This window comes from Rana temporaria, chromosome 3, assembly GCF_905171775.1.
Source record: "Rana temporaria chromosome 3, aRanTem1.1, whole genome shotgun sequence".
NCBI lineage: Eukaryota > Metazoa > Chordata > Amphibia > Anura > Ranidae > Rana > Rana temporaria.
The window spans coordinates 118,634,477-118,654,167 of record NC_053491.1 but is presented as its reverse complement, the minus strand read 5'-3'; the positions used below and the strand labels follow the sequence as shown (position 1 = coordinate 118,654,167).

Genomic DNA, 19,691 nt, shown 5'->3' with positions numbered 1-19,691 from the left:
ATGATCGTGTGTTCGGTCATGCGCTTTTGAATGCACTTGTAAACCATATAAAAAGACACGGCTTGCAATAAAAAAGCAGAAGTAACGGTCTTCACCCTGAGACACAAGTCTGAGTGTAGATTATTTACTTTAGTTCTTTAGTTTGTACAAACGCTTCTTATCTAATTTGGCTCAGGAAGCAGATACCAGACACTCCGTGCATTTGGCTCGGGTCCAAGACAATTGGCGCCCAACGTGGGGCTTCGGGCTTCCTGATTCGGGCCAAGCCGATCGAGAGGGGACTGGGACGGAGACCAATGCGGACGGGTGCAGAGACTGATCACCTCTGAGAACGGTAAGACACTTTTAATTTGTCTACTGTTCATCCCGCCCGTGGTTGGTTAGTTCCTGTTCCCGTGTCGGCTTGCCCTCGATCAGCAAAGCAGGCAGATAATATAGCTTGCCCGAGGGTCATTTATAAGAAGCTGCATTGGTATCTGCAGCCTGTATTTTGTTTCCTGTTGCCTGTTGTTTTTGTTTTGTTCTGTCAAGCTTGTGACGGCTGTTGGGAATAAGGGGATTAATTATATAATCACGGATGAGAATTGACGTGGTCAAACTCCTCCTGGGGGAATAAATAATTGTGCTGTGAAGCACGGATGACCAGGAGGGGGCGTCAGGAGAACGCATAGTTGCGTGGGGATCCCGTGAGCACTAATAATCCTATATTTCACTGCGGTTGTCACATATCTTGGTGTTTTGTTATATGTGCTGGCCTCTGATGTTTGGATGAGACAGGCAGAAAGGAATAGAGTCACAGATGCGATAACTGGCTGTGATAACGTGGTCAAACTTCTCTCAGGGTTGTTGTAAGGTATACCTGAGAAGGTGCGCACAGCTCAGGGTATCAGGTACTACTGCACAGGTGTGCACAAAGGTGTGCAGGGAAAATCCTGTGACGTTGTTCTGAGGTCTCATCTTTTAGTCACATGAGCCAGGGATGTCATGTCCTGAATGTGTCTGTGGGCTACTGTTAGGAATTCATTCAGAGGGTTGGGGGTTGGTGAAAGTGATAACCCCAGGATACAGGGAAGAAATTCTTGGCCTGAAACCTTTGTTGGTAGATTTTCCAGATGTGTTGGTGTTCAGATTAAATGTGCACTACCCAGTCAGAATTGTAGTCGGTGCATCATTACCAGCAATAGAAGGTGAAGCTAGAGAGAGGGGATACTTACCTATTAGGTGTCCACTCCAGCCAGAACAGCCAGAAAAGTGTGAGGAGGGTGAAAAAGACAGAATCAGAAGTTTGGGTTTGCCTCTGGGACACGTAAATGACATTTAAAGGAACGCACTGTATTTAACTGCTGTATTGTTTAAGCTTGTCTGTCTGCAGCAGGCTGACACTTTCGATTTCCAAAAAAAAAGGAGAAAGTGTACTTTTAAAAAAGAGGAAGTGACAGCGCAGAGAGATCTCAAAAGAGCACGCAGCCAAAACTTCAAACTTGTGTCCTAGACAGCCTTGTAATACAAAATCCAGAGATCTGAACGTGTATTGAACGTGTATCCCTCCATTAAATAGCAATGGGACAGAAGTTAGAAAAGCCGAGGGAAGGCAGCTTAGCTTACAGCTTGGTTTTAGAGAGGGAGGGAAAAACAGCAGTTAAGAGGATAAATGAACTTGCAAAAGTATGTGACATCAACATGCACATGGGTGGGAGGTTGCAGGCAGAAGAATGGCGGGTGTTGTTAAAACGGAAAAAAGGTCTATTGTCTGATCATGGCTTATTAGCTACAGCTGAAGCCTGGTACAGAGTATCGCAAGATGTCCAAGTAGAGGGGTGGTCAGAGCAAGAGACAAATCAACATGGATATATTGTATATGTGTATCATAAACCAGAATGTACATTTGAGTCTGGACGGCCACCACCCTATAATGGCGTCCGAGCACAGGACAGGAAACCCTGCCCCTCAGCAACCGCCCCCTCACTTGATCCTCCCACCAGACACCGTCCCAATGTACCACCTCCTTCAGCACCCATGGCACCTCCCAAGGGCAGTGGCCATCTTGCAACACCCAACACTGGTGACACAGGAAGACTCCCTATGACTGCTTCCTGTGACGGCCATGTTGGTACACCCATACCTATATGCCCAGTGTTAGATCAGACCGGAGCATATTACAAGGAAGGTGTTAACCCATTAATGATGTTAGAAGATGATGAGGATGAGGCAGAGCAAAGCAGTGATAGTCACTGCCACTCACCTGAGCACCAAGAAGTGTCAGTGACCAAGGGGGGCGTCGCTCCAACTGGTACCACTCCCAGTTCAGCCAGTCATGAAGGCCAGGGCCCAGCTCAGATTATAGTGTCTGGAGGCCTGTCGGATGTGAACACCAGGACAACTACACTTCCATACCAGGGCCATGAACCAGTACATCCCCCCCTTCAGTCACCTCACAGGGCGCTGCAGGAATTCTGTATAGAATCTGACCGAGTGACATCCTCACATCCCCATCCCACTTCCACAGCAGCACGGCCTACATCCACAGGCCTGTGGGGAGCAGCGCAAACAACCAGGGTTGGTGCTAGGTTCTCACTCCCATTGTATTCCCCTCCTCATTCACAACCGTTCTCTGAGGACACGGCGAATGTCTCAGGAGGACCCACAGGTGATTCACATGACACCATACAGTATGGCCCCCCCCCACAAAACAGGGGACTACCTCTCCAACCACCACAACAGGGAAATTACTGGAGACTTCCACCCAGTGGGTCACAACCTCACATACCAAGGGGGGAAATGCCGCCTGCACCACTAGGCGCACCCCTGATGTATGTGACCTTTAGCCCTCAACAAGCATCATCCCTTGTAACCAGTCTACCAGATCCTGAAAAACAGCCCATGCCATTTTACAGAAGAGTTGCCCAGATCCAGAAGGCATACTCCTGTGCCTGGCGGGACCTGGTAAGTCTCTGTGAAATCAAAGCAGGGGATGCTTACTGGCCAGTAATGCTAAGGTGTTTCAAGGTGGACAGTGGCATCCGTGACAATACATATGGTTCGGGATGCGAGTTTGTGACGCAGTTACAACAGTGGGCACGTGACTGCCTGGCAGACCAAGCAACAAACATCCAAGACATTACACAAGATAAGGCTGAATCAGTTGAGAAATTCCATACTAGGATGTTACAGGTGTTCACCGATTTGGGATTCAGCACACAAAACAAGGCACATACGCAGATGCTATCCTCTGCATTTGTAACAGGCCTCAGGGACACAATCCGGAAAGGCCTGCTACTATCTCGGCCAGAGTACAGAGTGTTACCTCTTGACACTCTACTACTGGTAGCAAAGGGCATAGAGTCCTCACAGGGTAATAGGAAGGCAGTCCCTCTCATGTTGACTTCTGACACACCATACCCGCCACCACAAACACGAAACCCGCGAGCCTGCTGTTACAACTGTGGGAAGCCCGGACATTTTCGGAGACAATGCCGAAGCCCGTGGAGATCCGATCGAAGACAGCCCGATCATGGGGACCAAAGAAGAGGAGATGCTCAACACCAAGGACAAAACGTCCAGGGGAATCCCAACTCAGCACCCAATGATTGGCCTCCTCCTCCTCTGTTTGGCCATATGGATCCATAGGAATTCGGCAAGCCTGTGTCATACACTCCAACCATGATCGCAACACACAAAGATTCAGGGGGACCTCTAGCCAAGATAACACTCAGCATCGAGGGCCGGCCCACTCAGTTCATTTGCGACACAGGTGCTGCCCGGTCTGTTATTCGAACGAAAGAATTACCCGATATCTCCTTCCTATCTGACAATGACATCACATGCGTTGGAGTGGATGGAACACCCCGAAAAAGTCCTCTAACCCGCCCCCTACAAGTTGGCAACATCCCTGACCTGCTAACAAGATTTGTGGTTTCCGACACCTGTCCCTTGAACTTACTAGGGGCTGACGTCTTATCCAGACTCCAGGCCTCAATCTCCTTCCAACCTGATGGTGGTATCCAAGTAACCTCACCACTGACTGATGAAGACACGTCAGCATTATGCTCCATTCCGCTCTTGCTGTCCCTAAACGTAGAAGACAAGACTGGAATTCCGGAAGAGGTTTTAACCCGAATACCTTCCTGCCTGTGGTCTACAGGCCCAGAAGACATCGGTCATCTAAAAGTCCCGCCTGTCATGGTCAGAATGAAGCCTGGTGCCCCTTTCCCCAGAAAACCCCAATACCCCCTCAAGCCCTCCGTGTCAGCAGCAATCACTCGCCAGATAGAGGCCCTCCTCCAGAATGGGGCTCTTATACCCTGCACAAGCCCCTGCAACACCCCACTCTTCCCAGTCAAGAAGAAAACCCCAAAAGGAGAACCTGTGAAATATCGCATGGTGCAGGACCTGCGAGCAGTGAATGAAGCCACCATACTGGAGACACCCATCGTACCCAACCCACACACCTTGCTGGCAGGAATACCACCCACGGCCAAGTACTTTACTGTGGTGGACCTAGCGAACGCCTACTTCAGTGTCCCCCTAGACCCGCGTTGTCAATTCTTATTCAGTTTCATCCACGAAAGGAAAAGCTACACCTGGACTGTAATGCCGCAAGGTGCCCAGAACTCCCCGTCCCAATTCTCCAAGGCAATGAAATTCATTCTGGACACGTGGATCAAACTCCACCCAGACGTTGTGCTTCTCGAATATGTGGATGACCTCTTGCTTTGCGCAGATACCCAAGATGAGGCTGCCACCCACTCTGAAGACCTTCTTTGTTACCTGGCTGAACAAGGCTGTAAAGCATCAAAACAGAAGATCCAGTGGTGCAAGCGAACAGTGGTCTTCCTTGGACATTGTATCTCACAAGGCGTAAGACATCTTACTCAAGAACGAATAGCTGTGATCAAAGCAATTCCGGTGCCAGTTGGCCACAAGTCTCTCCATGCTTTTCTGGGCCTAATATCTTATTGTCGTTCATGGATTCCAGAAGCATCTCTGCTAATGCAACCACTCTATGATGCTCTAAAGACTGATCCTTTCACTCTGCCACCAGAGGCCCTTACAAACTTTGAAATTCTGAAACAGATCCTGTCGTCAGCCCCTGCCCTTGGCATACCAGACTATGAAAAGAGCTTCAAGCTATTTGTCTCAGAGAGAGAAGGACACGCCACAGGAGTACTGGCCCAATCTTGTGACAACAGACTTAGACCTATCGGGTACTATTCCTGTCGATTGGATCCAGTAGCTAGGGGGGCACCCTCCTGCCTCAGAGCTGTTTTCGCAGCCCAAGCCCTTCTGGACAAAACTGCAGATCTCGTGCTGGGCCACCTCCTCATCCTTCTAGCTCCGCATGACATATCAGCCGTGCTAAACCAAGTACAACCAAAACATATGTCAGCAGCAAGACATCTCAGACTACAATGCACTTTGCTCCTCCCGGACAATATATCCCTCCTCAGATGTAACACCCTCAACCCGTCCACTCTGCTCCCGCTTTTCGAGGGGGGAAACGACCCTCACGATATCTCTCACAACTGTCTTGAAATCATGAAGATGGAAACTACACACCTGCCAACAGTTAGCAGAGTGCCTCTGGACGACCCTGACCTGACTATGTTGATGGATCAAGATATGCAGATCATGAAGGGAGGTACCACACCGGATATGCTGTCACTACCAGAGACACAATCCTCCATGCCTCTGCATTGCCCCCCTCTAAGTCCGCACAAGAAGCAGAACTTAAGGCCCTAATCATGGCATGCAAGCTGGCGGAAGGGAAGAAGGCTAACATTTATACGGACTCAAGATACGCTCTTGGAGTGGCCTGTGACTATGGTGTCCTGTGGAAGAATAGGGGTTTTCTGACAGCAGTGGGTACACCTATAAAACACAGCGCAGCAGTCAGGGACCTGATTGATGCTCTGCTACTTCCTACCCAAGTGGCAGTTCTCAAGGTAAAGGCACATGGCAGACTGAACACTCAAGAAGCACAAGGTAATCACTTGGCGGACACTGCAGCAAAACATGCCGCGAAAGGTGTGCGAGAAGTTGTACGCAGAGTGGACGTCCAAAACATTCCAACACAAGAGACAGTACAAGCCACCATGATCTTGCAGAACCCTCCTGTGGATTGGGCACGCTTGAAGGAAATGAAAGAGGCAGCAAGTGAGGAGGAAAAAGGAACATGGACGAAGAAGGGAGCCATATTGAAGGATGGACTCATGGAAGTGAAAAGGAGACCATGTTTACCACGGTCCATGTTCCCAGCTGTGGTGCAGTGGGCTCATGGTGCTTCTCACCTGTCGAAGACCTTGATGAATTCTTTGATCAATAAATACTACCTGGCCCCAGGAATTACCCCACTTACCAACAACTTCTGTAAGTCATGCGTCATTTGTGCCAAGTGCAACCCAGGCAGAACGGAAAAGACACCCATGAAACATCTAGCTAAAGCTCAATATCCCTTTCAACGAATACAGATTGATCATATTCAGATGCCGAAGAGTGGCCGGTATGAATACGCTCTAGTAATCGTTGATATGTTCAGTTCCTGGCCCGAAGCGTTCCCTGTGACCAACATGACAGCGAAGACCACAGCCAAGAAGCTTCTAACGGAAATAGTGTGCAGATATGGTGTCCCAGAGGTCATAGAGAGTGATCAGGGGCCGGCTTTCACGGCCTCGTTAACCAAAGAAATATGGGCAGCCCTAGGGGTCACACTTGCTTTCCACACCCCGTATCACCCTCAGAGCAGTGGGAAGGTAGAAAGATTGAATGGCACAATAAAATCCCGAATGTTGAAAATGTCTCAGGAGACAGGGATGAGCTGGCCAAACAGTCTACCCATCGCCCTGTTCAGTGTGAGATACACTCCTAAAGAGAGCCATGGTTTATCACCTTATGAAATACTGTTTGGTTCAGCCCCGAGATTAGGGTGTTATTATCCACAACAGTTACAGTTACAATCCGATGTATTAACTGATTATGTGACTGCTTTGTCTCGTGAATTAACCTGAATCCATGCAAAGGTTTTCTCTTCCATTCCAGATCCTGAGTTAGATACAGGAACACACAAGCTGGTCCCCGGTGATTGGGTTCTGGTGAAGAAATTTGTGCGAAAACACCCTCTTGAACCAAGATATGACGGTCCCTTCCAGGTCCTCCTAATAACAGCTACATCTGTGAAAGTTGCAGGGAAGAATACCTGGATACACGCCTCCCACTGCAAGAAGGTCACCATACCCAAGGAAATGGATAAAGATAAATCATGATCATATATATCCTTTGTCTCTGTGGGTTGACTGGGGCACAGCATGCAGCCATTACTAAGAAAGATGGGAAGGTCATTTTTTGGTATAATTCATCTGATACCCATATAGCCACGTTTGACTTCCACCCGTGTAAGATACTCCCATGTCCTGAGCATGACAGCAGGTCAGAACGGTATGAAAAAGGTGACGGAGAGGGATATATATGTGTCACTAAAGGGTCATGGGGAAAAAATTGTGACAGTTGGGGAGCAGCAGCTTGGAACACAGGGACACCCTGGGGATATAACCCTCTGCCAGCCTATGACAGTAAAGACAGCCAGGGGGAGCCCTTGCTAACCCGTCTTACCCTCACCAAGCCAGGGCCCAGTATGACACTTGTCCTAAACATACGGAATCCGAGCCCATCCGATAAGGGAGAGTATGTGTTGGGGTGGTGGTTCGGAGGTGGTCACTGGGGTCATAGAGGGTCTTTCCGTCTAGAAGATATGTACAACAACAATGAATGGCAGCCAATCAAGAACCTGCCGCCCCCACCAAACCCCTTAAAGCCCCATGTACAGACCCTGGAGGACATGGTTGCAATAGCAGATCCTACCTTCAAGGATACAATGGAGGTTGAGACCGGCCTTTCAGAAATCAATCTCTGGCTAGAATGGATGAGATATAGCGCCAGCAGACATAATAAAACCAACTGCTATGTCTGTGGTAGTGCTAGGCCACATTTGGGTACAGTCCCATTAGTTATACCTAAAAAAGAGGAAGAGTGCTTCCTAAGCCTCTACGCTAACATTTCCACCAACCAATTAACATGTGAAAAATGGAAAAAGGAATATCCCATAGACACCAGTGCTTCAATACCTAAGATAGCTATCACCTTATACCCTGGAAACTACACTTGTTATGCTCACCATGAAGGGAGGGGTGAAAACCTAGGTAACTTCTCCAAAGGTTACTGTGCTTCTTACAGTCATGTCCCGGCCAACTTAATACAGAATCAAAGTCAATCCTTGGGGGATGTGTATTGGATATGTGGAGACATGCAAGTGAGGACCAGATTGGAAGGACAATGGAGGGGAGAATGTGCCCTTGCAAAGGCCATCATGCCTCTGCACATCCTAACCCTAACGGAAGGTACTCACAACACACAGGGTAAGAGGACAAAAAGGGAAGCCCTTCCGGGAAGTTTTGACCCTCATGTGTATTTAGATGCCATTGGAGTTCCGAGGGGGGCCCCTGATGAATTCAAGGCCCGAGACCAGGTAAAAGCAGGTTTAGAGGCCCTAATCCCCATAATAACTGTTAGCAAAAATGTAGACTGGATAAATTATATATATTACAATCAGCAAAGGTTTGTCAATTACACGAGAGACGCATTCCAGGGAATAGCCGAACAGTTGGAGGCCGACTCTCAAATGACTTTCCAGAACCGGATGGCTCTGGATATGATATTTGCAGAGAAAGGAGGGGTTTGTACTGTGATAGACAAGATGACCAGCACCACTTGCTGTACCTATATTCCAGACAACACCGGCCCGAATGGCCAAGTCACTGTAGCCCTTAAAAAGTTGAAGAATCTGTCAGTTGAGCTAAAGAAAAATTCAGGCATCACGGATCCATGGGACGAATACTTCAGTTGGATGAACGGGTGGCAGAGAATTTTAACCCAAATAGGAGTAACCATACTAATCTTTCTATTTCTCCTCGCTCTGATAATTTGTTGCATACTCCCTTGTTTAAAGAAATGTATAGAGAAAGCAGTAGAACAAGGAATCCCTACGTTCGTGAACCAAGACATAGGGCTCGAGGAAGATGAGTACGAAGAACCACACATTCCACTACAGACATTCCCAGTCTCACATCATGAATAGGCAGGACGACAGGGACAGATAGGGTAGGAACCTCGAGGCCGCGACCTGGGTCCAGCTGCAGCGAAAGCCATCCTCACCACTAGAGGCTCTGGGGAAAACCTGCTGACCTTAGACTCCGCGCGCCTTGGGGTGGGAAAACTTAGATTAAAACAGGGACAGATTAAAATAGATTAAAATAGACATTTCAAGGGGGGTGCTGTAGTGGATGTGATAAAAATAGTCAAACTAAGATAATGAAATGCCTATTTCAATGCACAAACACATGCTTTATATCACATATGATCATATATATATATATATATATATATATATAACGTATGCAAATAGGTTATTGATTGCTATAGGAATAATCACATATAATCGTAATGCATAATTTACCCCTTTGCTAATATAATGTTGTATTTCAGAGATGCATCACATGGTTTATCAGAACAGGAACTCAGTCTGCAAAAAACAACTATTTTAGGACAGCGGAAAGTCCCTAAGAACCACAGAACCAGACAGATGCCAGACGCCAGGACGTCACAAGAATAATATTACATATTAATGAGAATGTTGAATATTAATGAATATTAATGAGCATGATCGTGTGTTCGGTCATGCGCTTTTGAATGCACTTGTAAACCATATAAAAAGACACGGCTTGCAATAAAAAAGCAGAAGTAACGGTCTTCACCCTGAGACACAAGTCTGAGTGTAGATTATTTACTTTAGTTCTTTAGTTTGTACAAACGCTTCTTATCTAATTTGGCTCAGGAAGCAGATACCAGACACTCCGTGCATTTGGCTCGGGTCCAAGACAACATCTTACTACACCTAGCTAGGTCTTGAATTTCACAGTCATTTTACCAATAAAGTGAGTGTATATAAATAAATGTAGTATATCCAGATCTGTCACGCTGTTTTCATGTTGCATTTTCAAACCATAAAGGGTTAGCGCTGACCAGTGCAGGGTGTACCAAGAGGGCCTCTGCCACCTTCCTACTGCTGGCGTCCAGCTTCTTTCTGACTGCTGCTGCTCTGACAGATTAGCAAATCTGCTACGCATGCGCAGTAAGTACTCAGCTGACGGAACATCACTTCAGTTACCTGACGAAACACAAGTGCTAAAAATGAAAAGGTTTCAGGTTCCTCATGAATTTAGCACAGGGCTTCAACCTACATACACACCACCATAAATGTGTTGCAAATGCCCTCACTGAGTATGGGTATGGGGGAACCATGTGACCTCCTGGAATAATGCAGTGCTCAGGCATAGTGGCCAATTGCTAGGCCCAAAAACTGTCACGTATAGAAAGTGGTATCCCTCTTTTTGTTGTGGCAGCCTTCCTGTGCATGTGCTGAGCATACTATGCCAGTTTATGCACTCACGTCATTGCATTGAGAATGTGCGCATGACATCACATATGGGATGTCGTGCATGCGCGCAGCAAGTGGAACAGTGGAAGTAACTGCCACGAGGCACGCCAGAAGAGCTCAAAGCCAGATGCCATAGTGGATGGCCTGGCCGGCATTGCTGGTCTACCCTCCTTTCCATTTTTGAATGGCCAATTAAATTAATCAGTTTGCCATATATACAGTCTACGCTTCTTTCTTTCTCTTTCGCGTTTTTTCTGTGTAGACCATGCTATGGGTGTTGGCCTAAGCAGACCTGCCATGTGCTTAATCTTGGTTCCTTGTGGGAAAAGGGCCAGACTACCATGGATTTGGGGTCCTCCAGGGCAAGTTCTTTTAAAAATACTTTGTAGTTTACAGTATACTTTGGTAAAGAAAGTACGGTAAGTGATACAACTATATAGTATTATGCTTTATATGTGCTATCTTTTGTTGCGTGGTCTTCACATCCTTATTTGTTTGCTTGCTTAGGCACCTTCACTGTTATCCCCTGATGAAGATTATGTTGATGATCGAAATGTGTTACGAAGCATTATGAAATATAATTTATCTTGCTTGAGACACATTGATTCTCGACCGGTTATCATTACAAAGTGTCGCCATATCTAACAGTGTTTGTATAGAGACTAGAGTTTCATTGCATTTTTAAGCTTTGTAGAAATAAAATTGGACCTTTTATATACACTATATCATTCTTTGCTGTTACTTTTTTGGCTGCAACAAAGTCCCAGGGGAGAGCATTTTCCTTTTTCTGCATTTATAAAGGTAGGAGAGGGTGGGAATGACTTCATCACTCCCTGTAAGCACCGACATCATATTGTAGCTAGCTACAAACACTGCAAAAAGCCAATCAGTGTCTGTGCTAAAAATCACAGACTGTTCAATAGTTCCAATTCAGTAGACATGTGCACTGCCAAAAAATTCGTTTTTTTCCTTTATGTTATTTTCGTTTTTCTTTATTTTTTCGTAAATTTGGGAAAATTCGAAAAATTATTGTTTTCCGTTTTTGTTTCATTCGTTTTTTATATTTTTTCGGAAATTCGTAAATTTCGAAAAAAAAAACATTTTTCGTTTTTTTGCTTTTTTCGTAAATTCGTAAAATTTTCGGATTTCCAAAAAAACGGAAAAACGAAAAAAACGGGGAAAAAAAGTTTCGGAAATTCGGAAATTTACGAATTTCCGAATTTTTCAATTTTCGAAATTTCGAATCTTTCAATTTTCGAAATTTCGAATCTTTCAATTTTCGAATTAATTGAAAAATTCGAAATTCGAAAATTGAAAGATTCGAAATTCGAAAATTGAAATTTTCAATTTTCGAATTTTCAAAATTTTGCATTTCGAATTTTTCAGTTTTCAAATTTTTTTATTTTTCGAATTTTGCAGTTTTCAAATTTTTAAATTTTTGAATTTTCGATTTTTTCAATTTTCAAATTTTTCAATTTTCGAAATACGAAAATTCGGAAATACGAAAATTCGGAAATACGAAGTTTCAAAATTGGAAAAATTCGAAATTTCGAAAATTGAAATTTGAAAATTTAAATTTTCAATTTTCGAAATTTCGCATTTTCGAAATTTCGTATTTCGAATTTTTCAGTTTTCGAAATTTTTATTTTTCGAATTTTTCAATTTTTGAATTTTAGATTTTTTCAATTTTCACATTTTTCAATTTTCGAAATTTCGAAATACGAAAATTCGGAAATACGAAAATATTCGGAAATACGAAAATTCGGAAATACGAAATTTCAAAATTTCGAAAATTGCAAAATTCGAAATTTCGAAAATCGAAATTTCGAAAAATTGCAAATTTCGAAAATTGAAAGATTCGAAATTTTCAATTTTCGAAATTTTGCATTTTCGAAATTTCGTATTTCGAATTTTTCAGTTTTCGAATTTTTTATTTTTCGAATTTTTTAGTTTTCGAATTTTTCAATTTTTGAATTTTCGATTTTTTCAATTTTCAAATTTTTCAATTTTCGAAATTTCGAAATACGAAAATATTCGGAAATACGAAAATTCGGAAATACGAAATTTCAAAATTTCGAAATTTTAAATGAAATTTTCGAAATTTTAAATTTTCGCATTTTTAAATTTTCGAAATTTCGAAATGCGGAAATACGAAAATTCGAAATTTGAAAAATCGAAATTTCAAAAATTCGAAGTTTGAAAAATTCCAAATCTGAAAAATTCGAAATTGGAAAAGTGAAAAATTGGAAAATTCGAAAAATAAAAAAATAAGAAATTTGAAAAATTCGAAAATTGAAAAATTCGAAAATTGAAAAAATTGAAAAATTCGAAAATTCGAAAATGGAAAAATTCGAAAATTGAAACATTCGAAAATTCTGAATTTCGAAAATTCTAAAATCCGAAAATTTTTCGTATTTCCGAAATTCCGAAAATTGTATATCGCTATTAAAACGCTCATAAAACGCTCCAAAAATGCCCCTCTCCATTGAAATGAATTGAAAACGCTGTAAAAACGTGGTAAAAACGCATTAAAATAGCAGTGTTTTACCGCTCCACTATAGGTGTTTCCAGTGTGAAAGGGCTTTTACCGCTCCAGACAAAAGAAAGCCCAGCAATTGAGATATCAATGACCCTCCGCTCACACACTAAACACACAGCTGCATATGTATAGGGGGAGGAGTCTGGCTTAGCCAATCACGTCGCTTGCTTTTTGTAAATTTGCATATTTCAGGAAAGCACTTCCATTCCTTGATTTTTTATATTTTCTCAGTAATAAATGATAAAAAAAAGATGATGATGCTATGGGGAAAGTAAAACTAGTAATAGTTTAGTAGATATCGCCTGCAATTGCACCGAAAAAAAAGAAGAAGTGTAAAAATGTTCTCTCCCTAAGTTGGGGGGAACAAATTTTCCCACCCTTTATATAGAACTGACACCATCACAGCATAGTAGGATGTGAGAGCAGGGTTGGATGATATATATCCATTAGTGATAGCTAGTGTATCGTCTGGCTGATCTCTATGGATGGTGTCCCAGAAGCTTAAACACCACATCCAAGTTGTGCTGAAGAAGCCGTGTCTATGGAGCCAAGAGCATCCCTTCAATGGGATGACATTGGAATGCAGAGACCACCGCTTCTCAGCCTTTTGGCTAAGATCAAGTGTGATGTTAGAGCATTTTTATTTCATGCTATGAATGTCTTATAAATGGAAAAGCTTTAACTAGACATGTGCACTGCCAAAAAAATTCGTTTTTTTCCTTTATGTTATTTTCGTTTTTCTTTATTTTTTCGTAAATTCGTAAATCCGTTTTTGTTTCATTCGTTTTTTATATTTTTTAGGAAATTCGTAAATTTCGAAAAAAAAAAGTATTTTTTTTTGCTTTTTTCGTAAATTCGGGAAATTTTCGGTTTTCCGAAAAAGCAAAAAACTGAAAAAACGAATGAAACGAAAAAAATGAATGAAACAGAAAAGATTTTTTTACGAATTTACGAATTTCGAATTTTTCAATTTTCGAATTTTTGACATTTCGAATTTTTCAATTTTCGAAATTTCGAATCTTTCAATTTTTGAGTTTTCGAAATTTCGCATTTCGAATTTTTAAATTTTCGAAATTTCGAAAATTCGGAAATACGAAAATTTTTTAATTTTCAAATTTTTCAGTTTTCGAATTTTCGATTTTTTAAATTTTCGAAAATTTCGAAATACGAAAATTCGGAAATACGAAAATACGATGATTCGGAAATACGAAATTTCAAAATTTCGAAAATTGAAAAATTCGAAATTCGAAATTTCGAAAATTGAAAAATTCGAAATTTGAAAAATTCGAAATCTGAAAAATTCAAAATCTGAAAAATTCAAAATCTGAAAAATTCTAAATTGGAAAAGTGAAAAATTGGAAAATTAAAAAATTCGAAAATTGAAAAATTCGAAAATTCGAAAATGTAAAAATTCGAAAATTGTAAATACGAAAATTCGTAAATTAAAAAAAAAATCGTAAATTCGTAAATACGAATTTGCGGAAATACGAAAATTCGTAAATTCATAAATTCGAATTTTCGGAAATACGAAAATTCGTAAATAAAAAATTCCTAAATACGAAAATTCGTAATTAACGAATTTCCGAATTTTCGTAAAAAAACTAATTAGAAACAAAACGAATTGCACATGTCTACAATTCAGTAGCTTATTTGCAACTGAGCCAGACACGTGCTCATATTATGTGTATGCTCAGACTTTTAGAGCAGTTTGCAAAAACATTACATTGAGTGTTTGCAGTCAATAGAGTTTTTTTGGTTTAGACCTATATAGCTATAACATGCTAAGATGGGTAGGAGGCCACCAACAGGAATACAAATTAAAATTTTTACAAATCTATCTTTACAAATGAGCTATATAGACCACATAATATACATTTCACAAAGAGTAGTTTTTAAATTATTAGTAGTATTTGTTAATATGTAGCTATTTTGGAAATAACTTTGCAAAGCACTGTTCTTTCACAGTCATAGCCATAAACCAGTAGAATTGTATTAGTATAATTTTATTTTAGGCATGTTTATTCAATTTTCCTATAGTTAATGGGATCAAATCGATACTTTTTGGCTGTAGCATCAAAAACATCAAGGCGGTGGGGTGGAAAACTTCAACAAAGTTCTAACAGTGAAATACTATTTATTCCTATTTCAAATGTTTAAAGCAAATACAATTTTGAAGTACTTTCAAACAGCATTTGTCAACTCTCTGATGACATTATCAAATGCATTAAAGAGATTTTTCGTACAAATGTTGGTATGAAAATCTACCAGCATATGGCCAGACTAAAGAATATAGTGGGTAGGTGAAAAGTTCAAAGAGATTATTTAAACAAAAGTAGCATCGTACCAGATTTAGTGTTTTGATTGGTAGGTTACCAAATTCACAGATGTTACATATTCTATTGTGTGCCAAGTTCAGATGTGTCAGACTGATGCATTCCTGCAAGCCAGTTATTTCCTGGATATTATTATCTGTACAGAACGGTAAGTAATCAAGGAAACAACATTCACTGTATTGAGAACAAATAAAGTATGAGAAAAAACAGGAAGCATGAGAGTTGGATTGCAATTTGATATACTGTACACAAATATATGACAATACATTAGGGACGATTGCATTTTGCTGAATACTTTCATGGATTTTTTCAATTTTATTAATGAAATAATCCGATAATTCGTTGCAAAATTGTTGTGAATCAGAATGCACTAGGCTAGTGCGCTCTTTATTTGTATCTATTTTCTGCAGTGCCTGCATATCGGATATAGAGGGTGAGAAAGGTACAGTACAAAGAGCCAATTAGTTAATGTGATGACAAGAAGCATGCTGATAGGAAGAGAAAGCAGAGTAACAGAGAGAGGAGCTTAACACTGTGCTACTTCCCCTTTCACTGTCAGTCGCAGGCTGGGGTGGGTCCAGGATGACCCAGGGCTCAGAGGAAGAGAGCTTAGTGAGGCTGGTCATCCGACTCAGGACATTTAACAGAAGAGTATTGTTATGAGTAGGAAATATCTGGATTGACACTAAATATACCAGAAAAAGTAAGTTATTACCATCTTTTAAAGTGTCAATTTTCTTTTGGGCTGGAGTTCCACTTAAAATTGTTTCCTTCCAAACAGCATTTAGTCACCTTTGATTGCTGAAAATAGAAAATATAGGAACCAATGGGTTCCAAACCCTTGCAAATCAATGAGCAAAAAATAAATAAACTACAACAAAGAGCTGTATGTTGTAAAGTGTAAAAAACACCTTTGACGTGAAAAGAAACAAAAGGAACCGCACTCTTGTATCATAAATTGCATATCACCATAGTGAATAAACAAATAAATAAATACATCTTCATTTAAATTATAAAAAATATATAAAAATTGTGAAGTCCATATATAGATCCCACACGTGAATAACATCCTCAGTGAGTATAGGAAAGGCTCCTCTCCACCCGCACACAGACACACTACACAATCACCAGTCTTAATTGATCCCTATTACCGGGACCATGTTTTGGTATATTGTTCCCTTCTGTCCTGAGCCGTAACAACTAGATCTTCCGTGGCATTGATACTCCTAACCTTGTTAAAGTGGATGTAAACCCACTCTCATCCTTTCTAAACTACTGCCACAGTGGTGATCTATAAGGATATACATGTCTCCTGCATGTATCCTTACCTGTTAAATGTTTCCCCTCTGTCTGTTATAAGAACTGAAAAACTGCAGATTCTGTGGGTGGATCTGTTGTCTGGAGCTCTGAGTCGTGATGTCAGTAGACTCCCCGCCCTCCTCTACACTCCCTTTGTCAACATGCATTTTTTCCTATGTATTCTTACACTAAATTCTGCTATGATCACTAACATCCAGTCAAAATCCAGAAAAGTAACCACACGACTTCAGAAAAAGAGTGGGGACGGGAATTAAAAAATAATGCCTGTCTCCAGGCTAGTGCATGAGATATGTAAATAACCCATTACTCACAGCAAGGGGGCGGAACGGACTAAGGTTTTTCTCAGTAAGTCCGGTTCATCTCACTGAACAATAAAAGAGGATTGCTCAGAGCTGGATTAACTCTGTGTGGCAAGACTGGGCACAGATGATAGGAAATCTTATACTGTACATTGTGACATTTAAAAAAAAAAAAAAAAAAAATCGGGTTTACATCCACTTTAAGTCACATAGAAATGGAAGGAGGATTCTAACCCCTCCAACACATAGCGATACAGGCTTTACCGGCATTAACCAAGTGACAGAGTAGTGATTTCCTGTTTGTCTGGATCGAAATGTGTGAACAGTGGAGCAGGAAGAAGGCAGGATCCTCCGGTATTGAGAAATCTGTAAATCTTTGAGACATCTTCTTGACTTCCGACTAATACTGTTTAATTCCCGGGCAAAGCCAGAAGAACTTTGAATACGCTATCTACATATATATTGAATGGATGACAGCAGTGGTTTGGATTCATCCCTGTGACCTCATGTATGGCATCCAAACCTTTTAATTTTCAAAAATTTGCTTACAAGATAAGTATGGCTCTTTTTCTCCTGTAGGTCACAGGAGTGCACTTTATTCTGCACTCCTGCAACCCGTTTTCAGCCGACATCGGGCTAAAGTCTCTCCGACGGTCCAGGTGCTGGATTAATTTTGCTTTTAATATCGGGATCCACCAGATACCTCGACCAGCAGCTAGCTCAGCCTATCAGCGAGTTCCTGGGAGACTGAGGCAGCAGTTCCTGCCCCTCCACAGGCAGAGCAGAGAGCTGGTGGCTGACAGTCACCGGCTCAGTGAAGACTGCAAACTGAGCGATCAGTGGTGTTTGATCACTCAGTTCTCAGTCTTAAGAGGTGTCACAGACCAATGCTGCACCCACCTATGTGAATATGTGTTTTTTTCTATTCCCATATGTCTCTTTTAATCTGATGTACCGGTACATTTTACAAGGCTTCACTTGGCAAAGGATACTGTTTAGTAAGAGTGTTGTCAGAGCTTTGTGAGCAGATAAATCCTTCATGTCAGTTATCTGATTAAATGATAGATTGACAGCCTGTAAAAAAAAAAAAAAAGCATAAACAATTTCTACGCTGAGAGTATGCATGCATGCATCTTACATACAAGAAAGAAACAGTTCAGAGCTTCTTCACAAACATCAGATTTCGAAACAACCATCCTGAATATTTTGCTGACAGAGCTCCGTTTCTGTTAGAAGCTATTGTAAAAGGAGCAACATCCAATATAATATTTTGTACTTACTTTTTATATGCAAAAATGGGTATATAAATGTACCTGCAGTAAATTTAGATGATCCATTACATTTTTAAATACTTTTTTTGTTTTGCTGTTAATTTTGTTTTATTTTAAAGTATTGGACCACAACTTACAACTAGACAAAAGAATAGAAAATGACTTATTTTCACATAAAACTATGTACAATTTAGCTCAGCTCCAATCGACACCTTTGTTTTGGACAGAGTGGGGAAGGCTTAAAGCCAATGTTAACCTCTTTTAAGCCTAGTACACACCGGCCGAAAGTCGGGCGACATCGGCCGTTTTAATAAAAACTGTCCGACATTCGGCCTGTGTGTATGGCAGCCAGTCCGACAGAAGCTGGCATCTATTGGACAAGCAAGCTGGAAAACCAATGGCTTATGCCCTGTACACACGATCGGTCAATCCGATGAGAACGGTCTGATGGATTTTTCCATCAGTTAACCGATGAAGCTGACTGATGGTCAGTCGTGCCTACACACCATCAGTTAAAAAAAACGATCGTGTCAGAACGCGGTGACGTAAAACACAACGACGTGCTGAAAAAAACGAAGTTCAATGCTTCCAAGCATGCGTTGACTTGATTCTGAGCATGCGTGGATATTTAACCGATGAACTTGCCTACAAACGATCGTTTTTTTTTCTATCGGTTAGTTATCCATCGGTTAATTTTAAAACAATTTTCACATTTTTTAACCGATGGATAAATAACTGATGGGGCCTACACACGATTGGTTTGGTCTGATGAAAACGGTCCATCAGACCGTTCTCATCGGATTGACCGATCGCGTGTATGCGGCAGAAGTGAGAGTGCTTACCAGAGTGTTCTGGTGTAGGGGGGGGGGGTGACCCACTGTCAATACACAACAGCTCATCAGGGGAGATAGCTGTACTAATTTTGGATCGTTGGTACAGTGGCTCCGACCTGAGCTGTGTATTTTTTTCCATGCAACCTGCTGGGTTGAAAGAAAAGAAAAAAAATAGTGTTTACTAGGCTTTAACACTTTTGAGAGATTTCTCCTTATATCCTGTATATTTATTGGGAGTCAGTTTAAACAGGAATAGTAACTCCCATCAATTGGCAGAAAAACAAACATTCTGCAGAGCCTCTGTTGGAATTTTATTGCTATCTAGTTCCCTTGGTGCCAAACAGGAAATAGACAGAATGTAAAACCTTTTCAGCTAAAAAAAAAAAAAATTAATGACTGTAGCTGGTCTCTGAACCTGGTCAAAAATGTATCGAAATTCAGCTGGTTCAGCAGAGACCAGATGAATTTTGATCCATCTATGGCCATTCCCACTCAGCAGAAGTTGATCTGTCGATTGACTTCTGTTGAACAGGAATCTTGGAAAACGTTTGGCGATCAGGGGCTGCAGCCACTGATCAGTGTATTCCGATAGTGAAGGAGTCTTGCTGTC

At 41.6% G+C, this 19,691-nt stretch overlaps 2 protein-coding genes across 2 annotated transcripts in view; one reads left to right on the top strand and one right to left on the bottom strand.

The window, feature by feature from the left end:
• Positions 1-19,691, bottom strand: part of LRGUK (leucine rich repeats and guanylate kinase domain containing) — a 121,036-nt gene that overhangs the window by 81,113 nt on the left and 20,232 nt on the right. The window contains exons 5-6 of the mRNA XM_040343313.1: positions 17,970-18,051; positions 15,370-15,494 (exon numbers count right to left, since the gene is read on the bottom strand). Of these exons, the coding sequence (XP_040199247.1) occupies positions 15,370-15,494; positions 17,970-18,051 (207 nt within the window). The remainder of the gene's footprint in view (positions 1-15,369; positions 15,495-17,969; positions 18,052-19,691) is intronic.
• Positions 223-9,365, top strand: LOC120931665. Its single transcript, XM_040343314.1, has 2 exons — positions 223-334; positions 7,036-9,365. The coding sequence occupies exon 2, from the start codon at positions 7,256-7,258 to the stop codon at positions 9,125-9,127; it is 1,872 nt and encodes a 623-aa protein (XP_040199248.1). The 5' UTR covers positions 223-334; positions 7,036-7,255; the 3' UTR covers positions 9,128-9,365.

Excerpts from the sequence above, each read along its gene's own strand:
- LOC120931665 (XM_040343314.1), top strand. The coding sequence starts at position 7,256 with ATGATCATATATATCCTTTGTCTCTGTGGGTTGACTGGGGCACAGCAT.